General features: G+C 43.7%; 1 protein-coding gene across 1 annotated transcript in view; it reads left to right on the top strand.

Moving 5' to 3' along the window:
- Window positions 1-22,678, top strand: part of VWA3B (von Willebrand factor A domain containing 3B) — a 204,174-nt gene that overhangs the window by 166,175 nt on the left and 15,321 nt on the right. The window contains exons 21-23 of the mRNA XM_045826975.1: window positions 4,060-4,110; window positions 7,969-8,173; window positions 21,952-22,063. Coding sequence (XP_045682931.1) covers window positions 4,060-4,110; window positions 7,969-8,173; window positions 21,952-22,063 — 368 coding nt within the window. The remainder of the gene's footprint in view (window positions 1-4,059; window positions 4,111-7,968; window positions 8,174-21,951; window positions 22,064-22,678) is intronic.

Genomic DNA, 22,678 nt, shown 5'->3' on the forward strand with positions numbered 1-22,678 from the left:
GCAGTGTGTCTAGTGTGTGCTCAAAAGAAACAGGCTAATCAGAAGCACAGGCCAGTCAGAAGCTGCCTTCCCCACCACACCCAGCACAGGCCTCCAGATCTGAGGGTTTTTGAGTCTTTGTCTGTTCTTTGTATCTTTTGCAGGCAGTATGAACTATATTCAAGGCTTCCCCCTCCCTGTGGGCCTGCAACTTTGCTCTATTGTTAGCCCCTCACCTGGCTCTACCCCTTTTCTCTCTGCCTCTGCCTCTACTCCAGGCAAGCCTTTCTTTGCCTTTAAGCTCTGCTGTCCCCATCCTCCTGCCTCTCCTCTGGCCTCCACACCAGCAGCCCTCCTTGGTAAGGTCATTGCCCAGTGACACTCTACCACCCGCCCTGTGTGTGGTCCTCGGGCACTCATAGCACTCTCAGCTCTGGGTGGGCGTGTGGGCTCCCGAAGGCAGGGCTGGGGCAGCCTTGCTTTCCCCTCTGTCTCCTCTTCCTAACAGGTGTCATTATATACCTATATTTGACTACTGGAATTTAATTTGAATTTAATCTAGTTGAAGTTTAGTCATTAAAATTTTTCAAATTCAGTTATTTAGAATGTAATATAATATTATTCATATTATAATTTAATATGAATATTTGCTGGGTTCATTCAAATATTTGACTTCTCTAATCATCTGGTCTGTGAAAGCCGTGCCACAGAGGCCAGACAATTCTGGGCTTGACTCTTGGCTCTGACAGCCACTTGTCAAATCATGTGATAATTGTGAGCTTCAGATTCCTTATTTTCAACATCAATCTCACAGGGTGGTGGAAGCGTTATGTAAATTATATATAAGACCAATTAATGTTAATTACTTCCCCTCCTTTTATTCCCTGGATCTGCTGATTCTAAAAGAACCATAAAAAGGTGGAGGTTCATTGTCACACAGCTCTCCCCCAGGGTTTCTCGAAGACAGAGCCTCCTCTCTCCCAGGCCGGAGAGCCCTCATTCCTTAACAGAAAGACCAAAATACATAGTACGCTATTTGCCCACTTCTTCCTTCCAATGAGTGACTCTGGAAAAGCCTTTTAATTCTCTTAGAGAAATACTGTACTATATTGTTAGTATTAATAATAATATTAAATCTAACATGACTAACTCAATCAATAATTATTAATATTGATTGAATTAACATTAATTTAGTCTTAGTAATTTGATGCTTATATTAAATGAACTACTTACTTAATATTGTTTAATAATAAAAATAACAGTAATAGTAAATTGTAAATTAACATTGCTATTACATAGCACAAAACTTCCTGATTGTTTGTGTTCCATAATATTTAAGAATTTTGTTGGGGTGTCAATGTTTATCTTGTTCCACCTTCCTAAAGACATGCATATTAAAAAAGACATATTCAGAATGAAAAGTAATGAAACTTGCTTTACACCCACCCCACTCCCAGTATAAGATTTCTCAAGTGTTTCCCACCACAGGTAAGCCAGACATAACTTGTGTGGTTGGGGATGACCAGGCGGAAAGGACACGCTCATGGCCCTTTAGCCAATATGGTGACATAAACTAGCTTTTTGGTCATACTCAGTGTTTATATGTGGGAGTGTTTTTGTTTCAATATTTTAAGAATGGAGGCTATGATTTTGGCTTTGTGCATCTGAGTATAAGCTTTGAGTGAAGATTGCCAGGGCTGGCTGGATTCTGGTGTGATTTTTCTGCAGCTTATTTTATTGTGAGTCTAAGGTCAAGGTTGCAGCCCCCAGATCCACAAAAGAAGCACCAGTTCTAAGCTGGCTCTGAGACCATACTTAGTAACCTCTACTTACAAACTCCAAATTACTTGGCTGCTGCTTAGACTTCTGAGTGTCATTAGTGACAAGTTGCTTAGCAAATGAGCCAATTCTTGGTACAAGTAGTTTGTGAAGCAGAGACATAGAAAGCTAGTGAATGCTACCCCTCAAGCAAATTTCACTCTCCTAAAATAAAGAGGAAAACTGTGGGCAGCAACATCCCTGAGTAAGGGGCTGGAGCAGCCTGGAGAGGCCCTCTGTTCTGTGCCCGCGGGCAGCTCACGGCGACTGCCCTCCGCCCACACACTAGGGCTTCTCTCTGGCTCCTCCCAGCCCCTCCGGGTGGAGCTGAGGTCCACGCTCTTGGTTGCCCTCAGTTCACACCCACCCATTTGTCTGCCCTGTGTGCTCTAAAATATTTCAGCGAAGATGGAAAATGGGGGAATAACAGAGGTTATGAAAATGTGCTCTTGGAAACATTTTTTTCTAAAGGATTGAATTAAAATTAGACATGCTAAGTCTAAGTCTGACTGGACACACATTCATTACTGGTTTCTCAGCATCACAAAACTTGCCCCACTCCAGAACCTGGGACAATGAACACTGAGTTATTCCTGGCCACTTTTTACAGCAGTGGGCCAAAGTAAGCGCACTGTGCCATTGTGACATTATTTTGAGTTAATTAAGCCATTGTAATAATTATAACCTGCACGCCTTTTTCCATATGAACAACTGTAAGCCTACTTTTGCCAACCCCTCACTTAATTCTCTCAGCACCAGTGCGGGTGGTATGATCCTTATTTTATCAATAAGAAAATAGAGTCTCAAAAAGTCACATAACAAAATCACATGGCAGCAAGTGGGGACCCCAAGATCTGAACGCAGACCTGTATAGCTTTAAAGTCCCCATCCACACCCCCAGCCTCCCTCGCACATTGCCTCCACTGTCACAGTGAGATTTAAGATGATTTTTAATAAAGATTTTTTAACACAAACCCCAAATGCATCCATCCTATGGATCCTTTTATAGGTCTTCGAAGCCCTGATCACTATTACATGAACCACATGACTAAAGAAACCCAATTTTCAAATAGGCCCCAAAGAACGGAAAACTTAATCAAAACAGAGTGTGGAGCCGGCTTATTCCCTACTTCCTGACTCTGTCACACAGAGAGCATCTGTGTGTGTCAGACAGACACACACTAGACCATTGAGTCCTCACAGTAACACTAGGATGGGGACACTGTCATTGTCCCCACTCTGAGGAAAAGTTTTTGCCCAAAGTCTGGGAAGAGGAGAAGCTAACTGAGCTCTGGGTCCAGGTGGTCTGGCTCAGAGTCTGTGCCCCACCCTGTCAGACCCCCTTCTGTGGCCTCACCAAGCTCATGACAGGAGATTGGGCAGGATGACACCCCCAAAGTGTGTTCCCAGAGCCCCGTGCACTGACGCTGGGGCCGGTGGCTAGAAGAATGCCTCTTAGAGAGTGACAGTATTCTCCCAACCCATGTTATTGACGTAGACTTTTTTAACAGCAGCTAACAACCCCAGGAGCCAGCATTCTGGGCCCGGCTCTCCAGGAAGCCACATTTGGGTAATGATGTGGTGGTGCAGAACTGGGCTGGAACCTCTGAAAGAAGCACCACTGATTAGTAACAAGAGAAGGAGCTCTGTCCACCCTGTAGAAACCATCATTGCTCCAACTGCCTCCTTTCTTGGGTGAACAAGGATCTCTGCAAACATGTTCAGGGATGAGTTTTGGTCTCAGCATTGCCAACTAGCTGTGGTGGGCAAGCGAGACACTTCTCAGAGCCTTCATTTGGAAAACAAGGAAGACAGACTGCTTGATCTCCAACGTGCAGCCCAGGCCTGTTATGTGTGACCCTAGTAAACTCTTTTGCTTGGAGAATCCAGGAGACTGTAGCCAGAAGACTGCCTACAGAGGCAAGTTAAGGACACACTTATATTTTTACTTTGGAAGAAAAATAGTGGGTGTTCAGAAATATCTTCATGTAGAGATAATAAGGACCAGCTTGTTTGCTGCTGAGAACAGGACTTTCTGTCACTCTGCAGCACCATGGTCACAAAGCCACAAGGCTTCTGCAGTCACACCAAGGGAGGGAGCACTCATATCCAATCTCTGAGCCAATGGCAGTGGTGTAGACCAGTGCTGACAGCCACTGGCCTGGGCTGCCCTGCAGTGCCATACAGGACCTGGGTTCAGCCTTTTGCTGTGAAATGAAGTATTGGTGCCAAGTAATTATTTTTTTTATTTTTCTTAAACAGGCGATTGAATAAAATTGTTTGGCGAGCATTATCTCAAGAGGAAAAAGAAAAGTAAGCCAGTTCCTTACTTTTTAAAAAATTTTGGTGACATTCACATAACCTACAACTAATTTTTTTAAAGGAACAATTCAATAATATTTAAATGATTCAAAATGTTGTACAAAGCATCACCTCCCTCTAGTTTCGGGACTGTTTTATTGCCTCAGAAAAGCACCTTGTACCCATGAAGCAATCCTCCTCCGCCCCACCTCTGGTAACCACTAATCTTTCTTCCCTGTAAACTTGCCCATTCTAGGTATATCCTATGAAAGGAACCACACATCAGTGGCTCTTTGTGTCTGGTTTCTTTTACTTAGATCATATAAAAACAGTGTTTTCAAGGTTCATACAAGTTGTAGCATAGGTAGTACTTTTTTCCTTCTTTATGCCTGAATAATGACCCATTGTGTATCTCTACCCATTTGGTTACCCATTGATGGGTATTTACCTTGTTTCCACTTTGCGGCTATTATGAACAATGCTGCCATATGCATTCACGTGGCAGTTTCTGTATGGACATGTTTTCATTTCCCTTGAGTACACATCAGAGTGAGTGGTTTTGCTGGGTCATGGGTGAGTCTATGTTTAACTTTTTGGGGAACCACCCAATTGTTGGTCACAGCAACGGCGCCATTGTACATTTCCTCCAACAATGTTATTGCACAGTCCTTGCCAACACTTATTTCCCTTTTTTAAACTAGAGCCATCCTAATGGTGTGAAGTGATGCCTCATTGCAGTTTTCATTTGCATTTCCTTAATTATTGATAATGTTGAACATCTTTCATGTGCTTCTGGGTCATGTGTGTATATTCAGAGAAAAAACTGTTCAAGTTCTTCACTCATTTTTAAATTGAACTGTTCATCCTTTTGTTGTTGACTTGTAAAAGTTCTGGATGTTCAGCCTTTATCAGGTATATAATTTGTCAATATTTTCTCCCATTCTATACATTGTCTTTTCACATTCTTTTTTTTTAAGATTTTATTTATTTATTTTTAGAGGTGGGGGGGAGAGAGAGAGAGAGAGAGAGAGAGAGTGAGAGAGAAACATCAATGTGTGGTTGCTGGGGGTCATGGCCTGCAACCCAGGCATGTGCCCTGACTGGGAATCAAACCTGCGACACTTTGATTCACAGCCCGAGCTCAATCCACTGAGCTACACCAGCCAGGGCATCTTTTCACATTCTTGATAATTTCCCTTTTATGCCCAGTTTTTAACTTTTATGAAGTCAGTTTACCTACTTTTCTTTTCTTGCTCATACTTTTGATGTCACATCTAAGAAATCACTCCATTGCCAAATTCAGGGCACGCAGGTTTACCCTGTAAATCTCTTCTAATACTTTTCCAGTTTTAGCTCTTAAATTTAGGTCACTGATCAATTCTAAGTGAATTTGTACATGTGGAGTGAGGTTATTTCTATCTGCAAATAGAGATAGTTTTACTTCCCCTTTCCAGCTGGATGCCCTTTGTTCCCTTCCCTTGCCAAATTAGTCTGGATAGGACTTCCGGTGCAGCGTTGCAAGGCAGTGGTGAGGGGGGCACCTTGTCTTACGGCTGATCAGCCTGTCACCACTGAGCAGGATGTTGGTTGTGGTTTTTTCATAAATACCCTTTATCATATTAAGGAAGTGCCCTTCTATTACTAGTTTGCTAATTGTTTTTATCATGAAAGGTTGTTGGCTTTTATCAAATGCTTTTTCTGCTTCTATTGAAATGATCATGTGGGGTTTTCTTCCCTTTGTTCTGTTGATGTGTTGTGGTCTGTTAACTCAATTGATTTTCTCCAGTTGAACTGCCTTGCATGCCTGAGCTAAATCCTACTTGGTCATGGTGTATAATCCTTTTAATGTTCTGTTGGACATAGTTTGTTACTATTATGTTCAGGCTGTTTACCCCTATATTCATCAAAGAAAATGGTCTAGTAGCTTCCTTTTCTTTAGTATCTTTGTCTGGTGTCGGCACTGAGATAATACTGGTCATTTTTATTCCTTTCACTGTTTCTTTGGCTGTCTTTCTGTTTCTTTGTATGCCTTAGCATCTTTAGTTGAGTTTAGTTGAGCATTTGAAAAAAAGACACCTCTACCAGTCATTATATGTTGTTTTCTTACAGAGAAAGACCTTCATCAATCATGCAGGCTAGAGATGCTGGGATCCTTCTAACTCTTTTCTGGGGCTTTGTCTCCTGTAGGCCTGTGCCTATTCCCAAATGGGTTTGCCAGTTTCTTTTCAGGAGCCTATAATCTCTTACTCTCCCTGGTGTTCATTTTTGGTACTGCAGTATCTCTGATGGTACAACAAGCCCTGGAACTGGGCTTTGTTCTCAGTGGCCCCTAACCTGGTATGCAAAGTGTGTAGCCCTTCCCATTAGCACTCTGAATCAGATGAGACAGAAACCATTGTCTCTGGCAGACCCTCCAAAAGCCAGAATGTTGGCTGCATATTCTCTTTTCTCTTGCCCTCTCAAGGAAGAAGTTGGGATTTAGGAGTTTTTCTTAATTGAGCAGCATTGTGCTGGGGAAGGGAGTAGCTATGCCAGGCCAAATGTAATAAACTTTCCTACCCACTTCAGTGCCCACTCTTCTCTGGTTTGTGGAGTGCTTCAAGCGCTTAAGTGGTTTCTGGAATTCTCACAAAGGCTATTTGGTCCCTATATTCTTGTTAAGTTGCTATCTCTGTGGGGAAATGAAGGCCTGGGGTTTCTTATTCCACCATCTTGCTGACATCACTCCAATTTAGATTTTTAATAAGAATTTTTAGCCCTGGCTGGCATAGCTCAGTGGATTGAGCGTGGGCTGCAAACCAAAGTATCGCAGGTTAGATTCCCAGTCAGGGCACATGCCTGGGTTGCAGGCCACAGCCCCCAGCAACCGCACATTGATGTTTCTCTCTCTCTCTTTCTCCCTCCCTTCCCTCTCTAAAAATAAATAAATAAAATATTTTTTAAAAAGATTTAAAAAACGGTAAGAATGCTCCTGTGGATTGTAACCTTTAAAAAAAAGAAGAAAAATAATAATTTTTGCTGTTGCCTGGAGACAAGTTTGTTTGTGGACTGAGTGCCATGGTTGTGCTGGGTTTACACTGTATTCCTCCAACACCCTATAGCTAACAGAAGTGACAATTTTAGCACTAAGAGAATGGTGGTTATAAAATGAGTTATCTCTCCCTACTCCACCCCCTTCCCTCCTCTCCAAGCGTCTGACTCCATAGCAGCTGGGACTGAGAAAAGAATCCAGGACCTGGGCCATCACACCACACTGGCTTCCCCTGGAGTCTCTCAGGCCATTCCTCAGCTCATAGAAAGCTCAGCTCCTGTCCTTCATGCACCCAAACAACAAAGCCAGAAAGTTTAGGCCTATTTAGGATTCGAAGGAGAAGAGGGGATCGAAATAGCTCAAATGAGTTGGTGGAAGAATTACTGCACCAAGGCAAATATTTATGTTTAGTTTAGCTTTGCTTTCCTCTGTTTTCCAGAATCACTGCTGAAGGATAGTTGTGTGGGATCTCTTTGAAACACATTTTTTGATCTGTCAAATGTTAGACTTGGAGAGAAAGAAATGGGCTCTAAATGTGCCAAAAAGAAATTGTTTTTTTTTTTTCTTAAAAAGACGTGTGTATCAAACTTCTTTAAAATCAGATGATCAAATTAGGTAATGGGGAAAAGTGCCTACCGTAATTACAGAGGTGGTAATTTTTAACTTGTGCTGAAGTTCTGATGGGCCAGGGAGCGTGGCTGTGATTCTGGTAACTGGCATCTGACACCTGCTTTCACAGATGCTTCTCAGGGCAGGGCTGACAAAAAACTATCTTTCTACATTTTTTTCTATTATGGTCTTTTCTTTCTTCTTTTGTTTCTTCTTCTTTTCTTTTTTAGGCTAGATGCAAACAAACCAATTCGGTACTTGGAAAACAAGGCAGCTTTAAATGAGGCACTGGAACGGTTGAACTGGCCCATTTCATTGAAAGAGCTGTCGCTGCTGGAAAATGAAATCCTCGCTGGGAAAATGTACGTCCAGCAGGCTATGGAGCTCCAGGAAGCTGCCAGGAAGGAGAATTATGTGAGCAGGGCACTAGCAGAGGTGAGTGCCTTGGATAGGTCTGTTTCCTTCCTCCCTCCTGTCCAGAGTCTCTGCTGTCCCTGTGCAGGTTTCCCTCTCTCTCTCCCACCCCCACCACACCGATTACTAAAAGAGTGAGCACCAACCCTGTTAGAGTCCTAGGACTTCTTTCAACAGGAAGGAAATGCCATCTGATTTTACTATGGTTTTATTTGTTTTAAAACAATACATCTTTTAACTGCAAAATAAAACTAAACAGAAGTAAGATGTCATGATTAAAAGCCTGGACTTTGATATAAGGCAGGGCAAGGCCCAGTCTCAGGTCTGCCACCTAATCCCTTCATGGTCTTAGTCTGTTATATTCTCTAAACTTTAGTATTTTTACTTGTAAAGTAAGAGTAATAATAGTATCTGCTTCATAGGGTTGTTAGGAGGGTAAAATGAGCATTTAAAGAACTTAGTATTGAAAGCCCCCTGTAAGGATTACCAACTATTATTATTAATGAAATAAACCTTACCAAAAGAAAAAAATAACTTATTGTATGATTGCTTTATTTTTTTATTACAACTTTAGATCATTTACTTCTAATTTTCTTTTTTACACCTTGAATATGTTTTATACATAGATCAGTCAAATTATCCATAATAATTTCATATTCTGCTTTTTACTTTACTATTATCTCATATACTTTCTCTGCATTTTTACTAAATCATCACGTTGGCATTTTTTGTGGTTATATAACATTTCATGGTATGTGTATATACCCTGATGTATTTGACTAGTCAGTGAGTGTTGGCAATTGGCTTATTTTCTAGTTTTCTTCCCTTTCACATCATGTGTCAGTGACTGCTATGTTCCAAATAGTTGGGCTATTTTGTCAGGATAAATTCTTAAGAGTGGGGCTCTTAGATCAAAGGGCATGAACATTTGGGGGCTCTAAATGCTTGTTGCCAGTATAACACCCCCTTTCTGACTCTGGTTGAGTATGAGTAGACCTGGAATAGTTCATCCAGAATCTTACTGAATTCCGTTTAATTTTCACCACATAGCAGTCCAAAAAATATGCCCAAAGAACTGACCTTTGAGATTCATCATATTTGGTTTTGGTCTTTGCTAAGTGATACTGGTTTTGCTTGGTTTTAAATGCTGTATGACTGCTCTAGAGTCCTGTGTCTGTTTTTATTTAATTTTATTTTTCCCCTTTGAATGGCATTTTTTTCACTTCAGTGTAGAAAGCTATTTCTTTTGTTCAGAATGCAAGCTTTTTACCATATATTTGTTTTTATTTATTTTGTTTTACTTAACTGTATATATATTATAAGTATATATTTGTATTCATAGTTTGTTTGTTTTATTGACTTCCTGAAAGAGTTGTCTAGTGTTTCCTTGGGAGGTACCATCTGACGCCTCCCATGTGCGGCTGTCTGTCCGCCTGCCTCTCCCAACCACGTCCTGTGGGCACCCAAGAATCAGGAAGACCGAAAGTGGATTGACTGCTTGTCCCTGAAAATGTACTCTTTTTTTGTTGTGTCTCTTCCTCTGTTTGTCCTTTCATTTATTCACTGAAATATTTATTAGTCCCTATGAGGTGCCAAACACTATTCAGGTACTAGAAGTATTAGGTTGTTCAAAAATCTGTTACATTTTTTTTCTGTAAAATAAAAGACACATTTTTCATTTTCACCAGTAACTTTATTGATTTGGATATATTGAACATGTCAGTATCTCCTGCTATTTGCTTCTAGTGGGTAGAGGCCAAGGATTCTGCTAAACATCTTTCGATGCATCAGACAGCCCCACAGCAAAGAATTATTTGGCCGAGAGGTCAGTAGTACCAAGAAACTTCACAAACTACTTTTGACACATTCAATCAGTAGCAGCACCTTCTCCATATACTGCACAAGTCGTTTTTGCATTTCAGCTGAGTTTTAACGTTTCTCAAAATAGTAAAGTATAATGCACTGAAAATGTTGCTTATTTTCTTCTATCTTCAGTATTAAAATGGCTGCACAAAAACTCACCAATTTTGATAAGTTTTTTTAAATACATGCTGATATGACAGCTGTCACAATACAATCTAACAAAATTATTTCAAATAAAGTTAAAGACAACCAAGCAGTACTAGAGATATTGTACAGAAATTTTTTTTAAAAAGTGTAACAGACTTCTTGGCCAACCCAATACCTAATACATGGACCAAGTCTCATCTTTACTCTAACTGCAAGACAGACCAGCCAGGCCCTAAATGATGGACTTTTCCTCTATTAAAAGGTGGAGGCACCACTGCCCCACAGCGGCACTTGTTAGCTTTATTCTTTATCTGTACCTTGTATTAAATTTAAAAATGGGAACTGTTGCTAATAGAGTGAAAAGCAGCATCTTCTGATTCAGAACAAGAACCGTATTATACTGAATTTATCTGGAATTATGAGAATCAAAAACTCATTGATTATGGCATATGCTTTCATTGTTCTACTTCTTTATTTCCCTTATCCACAGCGTGGGAATATAATTTCCATAATTTCTTCATCCAAAAATATTTGTTCTCTCCCTAACATAGATTGTGCTTGGCACAATTGGTCTCAGGCAGTGGATAACTTGTCTTGTTCGTCTCTGTCTCTCTCCTTGGGCCTGCCAAGGGTCACTGCACATTGGCAGCAGAACAGGGGCTGGTTAACTGCGCTGAGGACACGGGCCCAGCCTCTTGGAAGAGCATATTGGAATAGAATGTGAACTCCAGGAGAGCTGAGACCTTGTCTGGCCTTATTTGTAGCTGTATTCATAGCACTGAGAATGGTGTCTGGCACACAGTTAGCATGCACAAATATTTATTGAATGAATGAAACTCAGATCCTCACATAAGAGTATCGTAAATATGACAACAGAGGCACACCTGTAGAACAACTGGCAAGTGGAAAAAAGTGACCACTTCTGGTAGGGAAGCTGGCAAAAGCTTCATGGAGGGGATGGTAACATAAGGGTTGGGGTGTGAGAGATGTTCTGAGTGAAGGAAATAGTCTGTGAAAAGGCAGGAAGGTGGGGGTAACATGGCGCATTCACCAGGGACGTGGCAGGAGACAAGGCAGGGAAGGGAAGATGGCGCTAGAATGTGAGGAACTTGGAATTCTCTCCCAGGACCAGGGACTCTTACAGGTGGGAAATGAATGCCCAGAGAGGGATTTCAGCAAATGGAAGACGTTAACAAATTTGTGTCTTAGAAGAATTATTCTGACAGCAAGACGAGGCCAATGCAGAGGGGAAAAACCACAGCCAGGAGCAGCACTCCGTTGAGAGGTGCCGAGTCCTTGGGCGGAGCTGGAACAGTGCGGAGGGAGTGGGGAGCGGAGACTCGAACTGGTGGCAAGTGCATGTGTGGGGTGAGCCGGGTCAAAGTTGAGGATGCCCACAGATTTCTGTGTCAAACAACTGGGGAGGCAGAAGCACTGTCAACCACCTCCACACCACCTCTGCTTCTCGGGGACACAGGTAGTCCCTGGACAGCCTATCTACACACCCTGCCATTCTCTAACCCCTGAGCACATTTATGTTTCCTTCAAAGCACATTTAACTACTGGACATTCTGTATATGTTTGTGCACAATCTGTCTCCCCTAGTAGAAGGGTGGGACTTTGTCCACTGTGTTTTAGGTACTCCTATGCCATGGCACCTGATAGGCACTCATAAGTATTTGAATTAATAAATGAAAAAATGGATAAGAGGAAGAAGTGTAATTAGTGGAAAAATATATTTTCAGGGAAAGGTAAATACCTTTAGGTCCTCTTGATTCTTACATGGCTGTGAGGCATCCAGGCGAGAAAGACCTGCAGACAGCACGTGCTGGAGCAGAGGAGAGCAATCTAAGTTAAGGAGGTACACCTGGAGGTCGTTTGTGGCGTTGAGAGAGGAAGAGAGTGGACAGTGAGGCATGGGAGCAGGGAAGTTGCAAGAGCAGCTGGCCTGGGAGGCGAGCTGTGATGCAAGAGCCAAGATGAACGCAGGCTTCAGTGCTGCCACTTTCTGGCTGTGTGACCTCAGCCAGGCCCTCTAAGCCTAGTTCCCTTGTCTTTAAAAAAGAAAAGCCCACAAAATGGTTGTGAGACAATGCCTGTGATATGCTTAGGACAGTGTGCTGCACTAAACGCACAGTGTATGCACTCAGCCTGTATTACCCACTGTCACTCTTCCCATCAGTGAGGTGGTTTCTGAGGAGTCTTGAAAATCACACAGAATGATGTCTGAAAGCCATTTTGTTTGTCAAGAGGGAGATGACTAGTGGTCTTAGCCAGAATAATTTCATGGAAGTGTGGGAGCAGAAAGCAGTTTACAGTGGGTGAAGGTGTGGGTAGAAGTCAAGAAGTACATATAGGAAGTGAAGATTTTTGTTTCAAGATCTTCGCAGGGAAGAAAACCAGAGAGATGGTGAGAACTTGAGCATGAACCAGAGTGAGAGAAGGAATTTCATTTGTGTAATGGTATCGATGGGTCTGCTCTGCCCTCTTATTGGTCAGGGGCTGAGGCTCTCCCTTTACTGCCTTGTGCCCACATGGGGTGCCCAGCGCCCCCACTGTCTGTTCAGGGGAGTGTCCACGCACCCAGGACAATTGTCTGCGGGTGATGAATGGGGGGAGTACTCTGCACCTTGTCTTCAGAGCTTTTTCCATACTTTGCAAGGCCCTCAGCCCTGGAAGAGGTTGCTCATTATTTTCTTAAAATGATACTTCTCCTTACCATGTGTGATGTATTCTGAGATATTTGATTCTGTTTTGTCATGCTCATGGATCGATTTCATGGCCCACTAATGGGTCTCAACCAGCGTGGGAACACCGCTCCAGCCCGCAAGGCCCTGTGAGGTCCTGGGGGGAGTGTGAGTGCCAGGCGCACATCACCTGCACTGGCGTGCACACAAGCAGAGGCTCATGCTAAGTCCTTTTAGCGAAGGCCAAGGGTTTGGTTAATGATTATAGACTGAAGAGAATGAAACTTTTTGTCACTCATTAAGACCCCCTAGATTTATTGATTCTATGTAGCAAAAGGTGATCAAAGTTTCTTTGAATGTGACCACATAATGAAAGGACAGATCGTAAGTCTGAAATTTTAAATTCCCCTAACAACTCCCTTGCTAGCACTTCTTGTTGCCGAGATTGCAGTTTCACCTTGTGGGCCCATCCTGAGCTTTCAGAGGTGGAAATCAGAAGGCACCTGCATCACAGTTAACCTTCCCACATGGGGAGACCTGGCCATTTCCTTCGTAAATAAGGATTGTTCTCCATGGCGAATCCCACAGCATCTAGGCCCAGAAAGACCAGTGGGCGGTCTGCACTCACAAATTCGACCTCATTGGGAAATTTGGAGGCAGGAAATCTTGTTCAGCTGTAAGCAGCTGTGAGCAGCCCTAGAGGAGGCCTTGGAAATGTCCTTACACAGCTGGGCGCACGTGTTTACCTTGCAGAGCTGTGACTGGCAAGGATGTGTGAGTCTCTGGCCTTTGGGAACTGGGAACGAGTGTTCCAGTACGTGACGAAGAGTCCAGGAAAAAGAGAAAACGCACATGAGGGAGGATGCGGGTGAGACTGTGACGGGACACAGAGAATGAGGGAGACAGACCTTGGATTTCAAAACACTGTGTTGGGCTGCGACTTTTACACTGTACGGGAGAACGTTAGTCGGGAAGACTTAGAGAGAGGTTTCTTGGAGTTGTATAAAATGAAGTCAGAACTAAGTAGAGTGATTATCTTTGTTCCCAAATAAGCATTGGACCAGTTGTCATTCTTGCATCATGACCCACCCTTTTACAGTTACCAATGCTCCCTCGGCAAAGGGAGAAGGGGCACCACATCTTAACCCTCTCTCCTTCCACTGGTAAAAAGCTTGGTCTGTGGCGCGGACACGTGGGTCTGGCGGGAAGACTCGCCCACAGTGACTGAGAGCTGTGCTGCAGAGGCACGTGAGCCCGGGTGTGAGGGTGGGGACACCGCAGGCCTGGGCCACGCCGCACATGCGTCCAGTGACGTCACCGTCGCAGGAAGAATGGCGCGCGCACCTTCAGGCCAGTACATCAGCGATAAGTTAACATCTGGAAACCGGACCGATGGGCTCCTGAGGAGTGGTGCTAGGACAGGACGTGTGGCACGGTGGGGCTGAAATCTCAGAGGGACCATGAGGTGCCCTGATGGGTCGGAGAGGAAGCCACCTGCACGACTGTGCCCCAGTCAGTGGGGGCTGAAGGGGAGAAACCTGCTCAGGGGCACCAGTCACTGAAGGAAATTAAAAGAAAGGAAGGAAAACTCCCACAAACCCTGCACATCCCCGAAAACGTTACCTCGCTGGTATCTGATGTTCCTGAGCGGAAAGGTGGCATCAGCTCCAGGGATCCCTGACATGACAGAAGTCCCAGCAATCCTCTCTGCTGGGGACCTTGGCTGGGTGATCCGCAGCCCTCTCCTGCCTCTAGGTCTCTTTTCCATAGTCACAAATTCTGCCCTGAACAGGTTCGCAGATGGTCATGCACCTCCCTGTCTGGATGAACTGAGTGTAGAGGGCTGATCATAGAGTCCAGGCAGGAACCAGACTCCCATTTAGTTGGTCCAAGTGAAGAAACATTAGCAAAGGGACTTTTTCCAGAGGTAGGGGTAGGTATGAGGCAGTCAGCAGGGGATCTGAGGCCCCCAGTGCCTGGCAAGCGCAGGAAGAGCCATCCCCCCTGGACTTGAAGGGCAGAAGGAGAGAGTGCTGCTGGAGTCCTGTGAGCAGCAGTCGGACATGGGGGGAGGTAGTGCCCCAGAGACAAAGGGCGGGACAGTGGCAGAACCAGAGCCCCCATCTTTCCTCCTCCTGCAGACCCTCTGACCTTTTGCCTCCCATTGGACCACCCCATCCAGACGCCATCCAGGAAGGGAAATAGGGTGGTGCCACCCTTGGGGGTTGGCCTCCTGGGCATAGAGCAGGGCATGGCAGAGAATAGATTTTTGGGCAGGTGAGTGGACCAGAGTAACCAGCTCAGAGATCTCTTACAGAGTTTTCTTAAAGGCCCAGAATTTATTCTTCAACTACAGCCTGTGTGAGTTATTTATACACGGCCATAGTAGACAGCTAGTGTGGGTCACACTCCAGGCAATGACACAAAAGTGGCTCAGATGTGTGCCTTGCGTTCGTCTCTAGAGTAGCAGCAAGCTGTTGGGTAACTGTATCAGTACCATCAGAGCACAGACCTCAGCACTATGGTAATATTCAGATTTACATATTTAAAACATTTCAAGAGTTTTTCAGTTTGACTTTTCCCTGAAAGAGCAAGGAGAGAATATTCCCTGAGATGTTACAAGTTTGCTCATCAAGTTAGGGAAATCATTTCATTGAGCATCTAATGCATGTTTATTAGGTCTTCTGCTGGTTCCACACACACAGAGTTCATCCTTTCACAAAAGCCCTTTGAGTTGCTACTGATGGGTGTTTCACTGGAGATCTTGCTCTCAGTGGTGAACTCCGCAGCCCAGTGCGGTGCCGTGCTGGAGAGGAGAGAGCTGCTTTCTAAGTCAGGCCTTCACCCTGCCATTGTATCCTGAGCTTCCAAGGGGCAGTTCACACAGCACAGGGAACAGCGGACTGAGATGAGAGCAAGGTACGGCTCACCCAGCTGGTGATCTGCTCTGGAAGCATCCTGCAGAGGGAAATAGAAACTGCGCAGAATTTGGGGATGTGTTTCTCCTTCTGTGTTTTCTAAAGTTACATTATTTCCTGAAGAGAAGGAGGGGCAAACAACTCTACAGAAGCATCCGCCTCCACCCCTTTGGATCTTAAAGCAATGCCAAGTACCCGAGACTTCTGAAGGGAGATGGTAGTTCTCTCAGCTTGCCCTCCTGCCCGCAGCTCCCCGCTCAAGCCTTGGACTCACATGCCTTATCCCTCATGTCCCCGTGAGCCCCAGTGTCAACCTGCTGTGCTTCTGAAAGATTTTGCAAGGAAACTTAGCTCCCTCTTCAAAAGGGCAGGGCTGAGGCAGAAATTTCTACTTAGAGCTTCACTCCTTTGGCATAGCAGTTTGCCTCCTGTTAAAATGTAAATGCTCTGGAAAGGAAAGCACACCAAAGCCTTCCAACTCATTTATAATGTGTCAACACCCCACAGCCTGGAGGGGCTGGGTGGGAGATTGCCACTCCTGATTGATATTTTCCTATAAGGTCTTTTTTCTCATTCTCTCTCCAGAGCTCATTTTTAAAAGGGCTGCAGACCCTAGATGCTCTAGGAGTAGAGGAAACCCCTCTAAATCTAAATAAGAGGAGAGAGAGTGAAGGTCAGAAAATGCTCCAGGCTGGGCCTGCCCTCCTCACCAAGGTCTTAAAGGAAGTTGAATCAATAACAGAGACAGTGTGCTAAAGCTCTGCCCTTACAATTAGGCATCCTAGAGAGAGGAAAGCAAAACCACAGACACTATGCACATCGTCTTGGTTACAGCAGTCTCAGACTTTGTTAGCTTTAAGGACAAGACATGGACAGAGAAGCATGTTGGAGCTGCTGTGTGACAGCAGTTCACTGATTTGGGGCAGGAAAAAATATTTAGTGGTGGTTTTATAACACATTTTGAGCCAAAGACTAATTCTAGGTAAATTCTAGAAATGCATTCTGTACCTGATGTGGAAACGTGTTGTTTAAATGGAAAATTTGAAAGCTTCAAACACTTAGTAAGTTCACTACCTTCACCAATGCAAACTGGAGAGCATGGTTTGAAAGTTAAATAACGAAATGAAGGGAGGGTGGCACCATTTTGGATCCTGCTCCACATCACCTGGTAATTGAATCTGGCAAAATAGGGAATTGGGATTCTCTGGATGTGGAGACAAGGCGAAATGGCATTACCCCGGGGCAGCATCCTGACGGAGCCGCTCAGCCCTCTGACTCCTCACGGACGCTGGCACGCAGCTGCGCTCAGGTGCCAGAGCCTGGAGACACGTGGGCTTATGGACTTAGTGCTGGCATTTCTGGCCTCACTCCGCATCCCCTCCAACTCTCATCCTCCAAGGATTTCTTTTTAACACACAGCGACAGGTGTGTAGTTGGCTTGTGCGGTGGGTGAGATGTGGGAGGAAAGCATCAGGGCTGGGATGGTCTCTGGGTGGGCTGTACCGTGTCTTAGGGTCTTGGGCAAGATTTGAAAACTGTGAGATACCATTTTTCTGGAAAGGTGCTGCCAACATCGTGGCTGAAGGGATGGCTTGTCTAACTGCCCAGGTCGAAGTCCTTCCGTCCTGGAAACCAGGGCTCTATTTCTGTGGAAGGAGCGCTTGTATTAGCGCTGTCCACACAGGTTTGTTTTTCATGGTTCCCCTACTTCTGCCATGGAGCTGAATTGACTGTAGCCTGGGTGAGTCGCTGAGTGCACAGTGAATGGTTTCTTCCGTAAAGTTACGTGCTGTGAGAATGAGGAACGAATTGTTGCCCATAGTAATAACAGCTGTAAATAAAAAACAGTAAATGTGAGTTATGTATGCAAAGCCCTTTCAGGTAAACTCAGAGGAAAATGAATAATTTGAAGAAAGATACTTTTTAACCATGTAGAAGGCATATTTAGGTGGCATGTTCATTGTGTAAAAATGAACAGGAAGCATCTGCAGAGCTACCATTCAAAGACCCCCACTACTGTTGTCCAGTGGGGGGTCTTTGCAGAGTGTATGGTTGTCCTGTATCAGATGAATTGGGGAGTGACAACTACAGGGAAAAAGAGAGCTCTCTGATGATTTCAGGCAACTTCACAGAGATTTGTACCTATGACAGTGTAGAAAGCAATCTCACAAGTTAGAGTCAGGCTAGGATATTGAAAGAATCAAGTCAAAATTTGGATACTAGAGAGAAAACGGAGCTAGGTAAATAAATTATGTGATTATACTCATTTAGAATTTTGAGAGGTATCTAGGCATAGGTTCTAATAAATGGCTTGCCTGTCATGTTGATTAACTCTAAAGGGGGAAAAGGCCTTTCTGGAAGCGATATGACATCTTTCTGAGATGACGCGTTGTTATCCGTCCGGAGGCAGAGAGGCCAGGTGGCACCTCGGTGGCCAACTGCACTGCCCTGGCGGCTGGTGCTTGCTGCAAGTCCTGCTGGTGTGGAGTAGGTGGCCATGGAGGTTAACCTTGTGTAAAGGTAACCTTTATGGCAGTTTACCTTTATGTAAAGGTTTTAAGTAACAATTGATTTAATTTGTCATGTTCCACACTCTTGCACTTGTAAATCCTATCAATAATTCTATCATGGATCTGCTGGAAAACTCTACGTGGCTTTTACCTGACTGTAGGAAACTAGTGTGGGCATCTCTTTAGAGTCTGAGGATGGGAGACTGCTATATATGTTCATCGTTCCGACTGGTACATTTCCCTCAAATTGTAAAAACCGAAAACAAGGATTCATTCTCATGTTCCTGTCCCTGTTTACAGGTTGCCTGACAGTTTCTCCCGTAGTGCAAAAAGGCCTAATGAGGCCCTGATGCAGACACTGGCCTGCAGTGTCCAAGTCATTATGGATGAAAAGAGACATTCACACGGACTACCGAGTCTGGTGGAGAAAAAGGGACAGCATGGCTTTTCTCTCAAGGGGAGCAAAAGCCTTAGCCCTTGCCGTGACTGGCCTTTATTGGGCACATTACATGATGGTCCTCATTTACTATGCACAGGTTCACGTTAGGTGGTTACCTTTTACAGGAGACAAAGGAGAGAGTGCCGCTAATCACATCACAGAAGAAGGATATTTGCAAATGCAAAGGGAAAAGTGGTTGAACTGGTTATGGTTACATTCATCCTTGGAAGGTTTAGCATGGATTTTAGGAAGTTACTTTGCAGTAAATATTTGCTGTCTCAAATCAGGGTGAGGGAGTTTTTTAGCAAGAGCAAGACTCAAAACAGCTGAGGCACACTGTAGGCCTGATTCCCCATGGGAGAACCTATCCATGGGCATGGGTCCTGTGCATCTTTGAATGGGAGCTGGGCCCACACCACGCAGAACAGTCTCCTAAAAGGCCTAGACTCTCCTGGACAAAACTGTGGAACTAGAGGAGGTTAGAGATCATTTCATCCCCTCACTTTACACGTGCAGAAACTGAAGCTCAGAAAGTTTACAAGTTTGCCCAAAGGCACACAGCCAGCTGGGAAGCACTCAGCCCTGGTTCTCCTGTGTCCTAGTCCAGGCTCCTCCCTTCAAGGCCATTCCAGACTTCAGGCCATTCTGCATCTCCCATGGAAAGGCGTGCTTAGGTCCCTCCTCTGGGTGACACCCAGGAACAAGCAGATAACATTCACCATAAACCAGTAATGCTGACCTACTGGCTGCATTAGTAAAAAAAATTCCTTGAGAAGGGAGGTACCCAAGCAAAAGCCAGCTAAATGGGAACATCATAAACTAAAGGGTAGTGCTCATCTGGCATTTTTGTCCCTGCATAGGCTGCATAGGCTGAAGATTTGATAATATCCAACAATTCCTTCAAGAGACTCTAACCCCTTAGTTCATTATTTCTTCACTTCTGAGGACCTGGCTCTCAGTTTTCATCTCCCAGGAAATCAACCATACCCCCACTTGTTTTAATGAACCTGGAAAGCATGTCCAAACAGGTCTGACTGAGAGAGGCTACCAGAGAACCCAGGACATCAGGGCACCATGGAAGCGAGCCCACTTATATCCGAACTGCCCTGAACTTGAATAATGACCCAAGAGCAAATGGTGCTCAGACCATCTGAAGTTTTTTAAGTTTTTGTAGTCAATTGCCTCATAAATTAGAGACTTTCTTAAGTGGAATCTTATAGATGACCTCATAAAATATGCATTTAATAGTTTATTTATGATACAGCTTTAGCGCTGCAAGCAAATGACATCGAAATACATGTGAAAATACCTGCTGTCGGCTTTGTGTTGTGGAGGAGAGGGGCGTTTGATGGTCTGCAAAGAGGAGGAGCTGAAGAATGATGCTGCTGGGCAATCTGGGAAGAAAGACTAATTTCTTTGAGAAACCCAAGAATTAATAACTTAATGATCAAGAAAGGGAAAAAAATCTAGGAAGGAAAACCCCCAGTTTCTATAATGTAGTGATTTGAAGAAAAAGGCATGTTTGGTTTATTTCTCTTTCTTTCTTTCTTTCTTTCTTTCTTTCTTTCTTTCTTTCTTTCATTAGTTTACTTTTTAATTGAATTTATTGAGGTGACATTGGTTAATAAAATAATAATAATATGTTTCAGGTGTACAATTCTATAACACATCATCTGTAGATTGTATTGTATGTTGACCACCCCGAGTCAAGTCTCCTTCTGTCACCATTTCCCACCCCCAACCCCTCTCCTACCTCCCCCACCCCTTTTCCCTCTGGTAATCATTGTACTGCAGTCTGTCTATGAGGAATTATTTTCCTCACCCCTTCACTCTCCTCACCCAGCTCCCAGCCCCTTCCCCTCTGACAGCTGTCAGTCTGTCCTCTGTCTCTGTGAATCTGTTTCTGTTTGTTACTTTACTGAAGCTTCTGTACTCACTGGCTCTTGTCATCCATGGTGTGCAAAATATCATGTGCATTCACGTGGAGCAAACTATAAATGGCTGCCATAAAAACTGGACTTACAGAAATAGAATTTTGACACCATAAAAATCACCTATTTCAATTTAGAGATGTGTAGTAAAACTGGCTGAGCTGTCCGCCACCACAGCCCAGTGTTTGCAATTTCCATCACCCCAGAAAGGTCCTCAGGCCCACTTGCAGTTGATCTGTTTGCACCCTCAGCCTCTGTAACCAATAATCAATAAATTTGCCTTTCTGTACATATTATATATGAATGGCTACATAATATTCTTTGTGAGCATATACCTTTGCTTTTTCTGAAACTGCCTGGTGAAATCTTCCCAGGGAGATTATGACTGAGCTGGGCTTTGAAGGGATCATCTGAAAGAGGGAGGAAGGACCTTGCTCATTTTTTAAATCTTTGTTTCTCTGTGTTCTTCAGATTGAATAATTTCTGTTGATATGTCTATCCTGTCATATCAATTCTGCTACTGAGTCCTTCCAGATATTTTTCCTTCTAAAATTTCCATTTCATTGTTTTTATAGTTTCTGTTTCAAAAGGGGAAGGGTTTTCAGGAACATGCATAAAGGACACATGGACAAAACCAAGGGGAGGTGGGATCAGGGGTGGGGGGTGGTAATGGCCGAGGTGGGAGGTAGTGGCGGGGGATGGAGACAACTGTACTTGACCAACAATAAAAAAAAACATTGCCACTCTTCAAAAGCGCTTACTTTTACATCACGGGCTATGGTTATAATTGCTGATTTAAAGCCTTTATCTGGTTATTTCAACAGCTGGGTCATCTTAGCATTTGACCTATTGATTGCTTTGTGCCTTGAGAACTGCTCATATTGGCTCGCTCTTTTGTGTGTTGCATTGTAGATTATATAATGGGTATATTGGATATTATGTTTTAAGACATAACTCTAGAATTTAAAATTCTATTAAAATTTAAAATTAAATTCTAAAATTTAAAATATTAAATTCTGTTGAAGTTATCTGGAAAAGGCTGGCTTTTTTGGTTTGGTTTTGTTTTAACAAAACTTGATTAGGTTTAGAGAGAAAATCCTGTCTCACTCTCTGCAGGCAAGGTTCTCAGGTCAGTTGAGCGTTGAGAGCCTCTTCCCAACAACAGAGGCAGGAAGTTCCCCAGAAGCAGTGGCCACTGCACATGTGCCTTGTGGTTCTCAACAGAGAACCCGAGGTACCTAAATGTGTGACTTGCACTGCCTGTATTGATTTTTTCTATCAATTATTCATGTTTTATCTTTCAGCAACAGAAATTTCAAGGAAATTCAACAAAGAAAATCAAATCCAAAAAACTGGATCACCTCAAAGGCCAGAAAGTTATCGCAAGATGTGATGAAAATGGCTTTTATTTCCCAGGTAGATAAATTATTTTGTGAGATTTCTTTGTTAAACAATATGTTATTGGAGACTAGAAGTTCTCAAACTGTGCTTCCCCTAGAACATGGACATTTCATAGCTACTGGAATGCAAAGGAAGTGTAGAAAATAATGAGGCTCTTCTCAGAGGCACATCAGTGCAGGGCTGTTTATTAAGTGTTAATGTTAAATGGTGTGAATTTTATCAGGGAGCCACATTTAAAGCAGGGAGGAATACAGTCACACTTAAAGTTTTAAAAAGGGTGCTCCCCCTGCTGTGTGAAGAGCAGGTGAGGAGTGGGTTGGGATGTGACTCGGTGCCTGGCTTGGGCCATGAAGAAATAGTGGGACCTACCACAGATGGTGGCGCGGACAGGAAGACAGCAAGGTGTGTCTGGGACACGATGGATTATTGGTGTGCTGCCTCTGTATTGATATCTCAAAGTCTCTGTCTCTAGACAGATTTCCTCTTTAGACTCAGAGTTAAAACAAGAATGTTATGTTTAATTAAATCTTTTTTAAGTGGGGAAATGCTTCAGCAGGAGTTGGTTTCTAGTAGGCATATGTGTAGAACTAACAACTAGGGCATTTCCTTTGAAATTTGATAAATGTGTTT

Source organism: Phyllostomus hastatus, unplaced genomic scaffold (assembly GCF_019186645.2).
Source record: "Phyllostomus hastatus isolate PE091 unplaced genomic scaffold, TTU_PhHast_1.1 phas_scaffold_78, whole genome shotgun sequence".
In the NCBI taxonomy this organism is placed as follows: domain Eukaryota; kingdom Metazoa; phylum Chordata; class Mammalia; order Chiroptera; family Phyllostomidae; genus Phyllostomus; species Phyllostomus hastatus.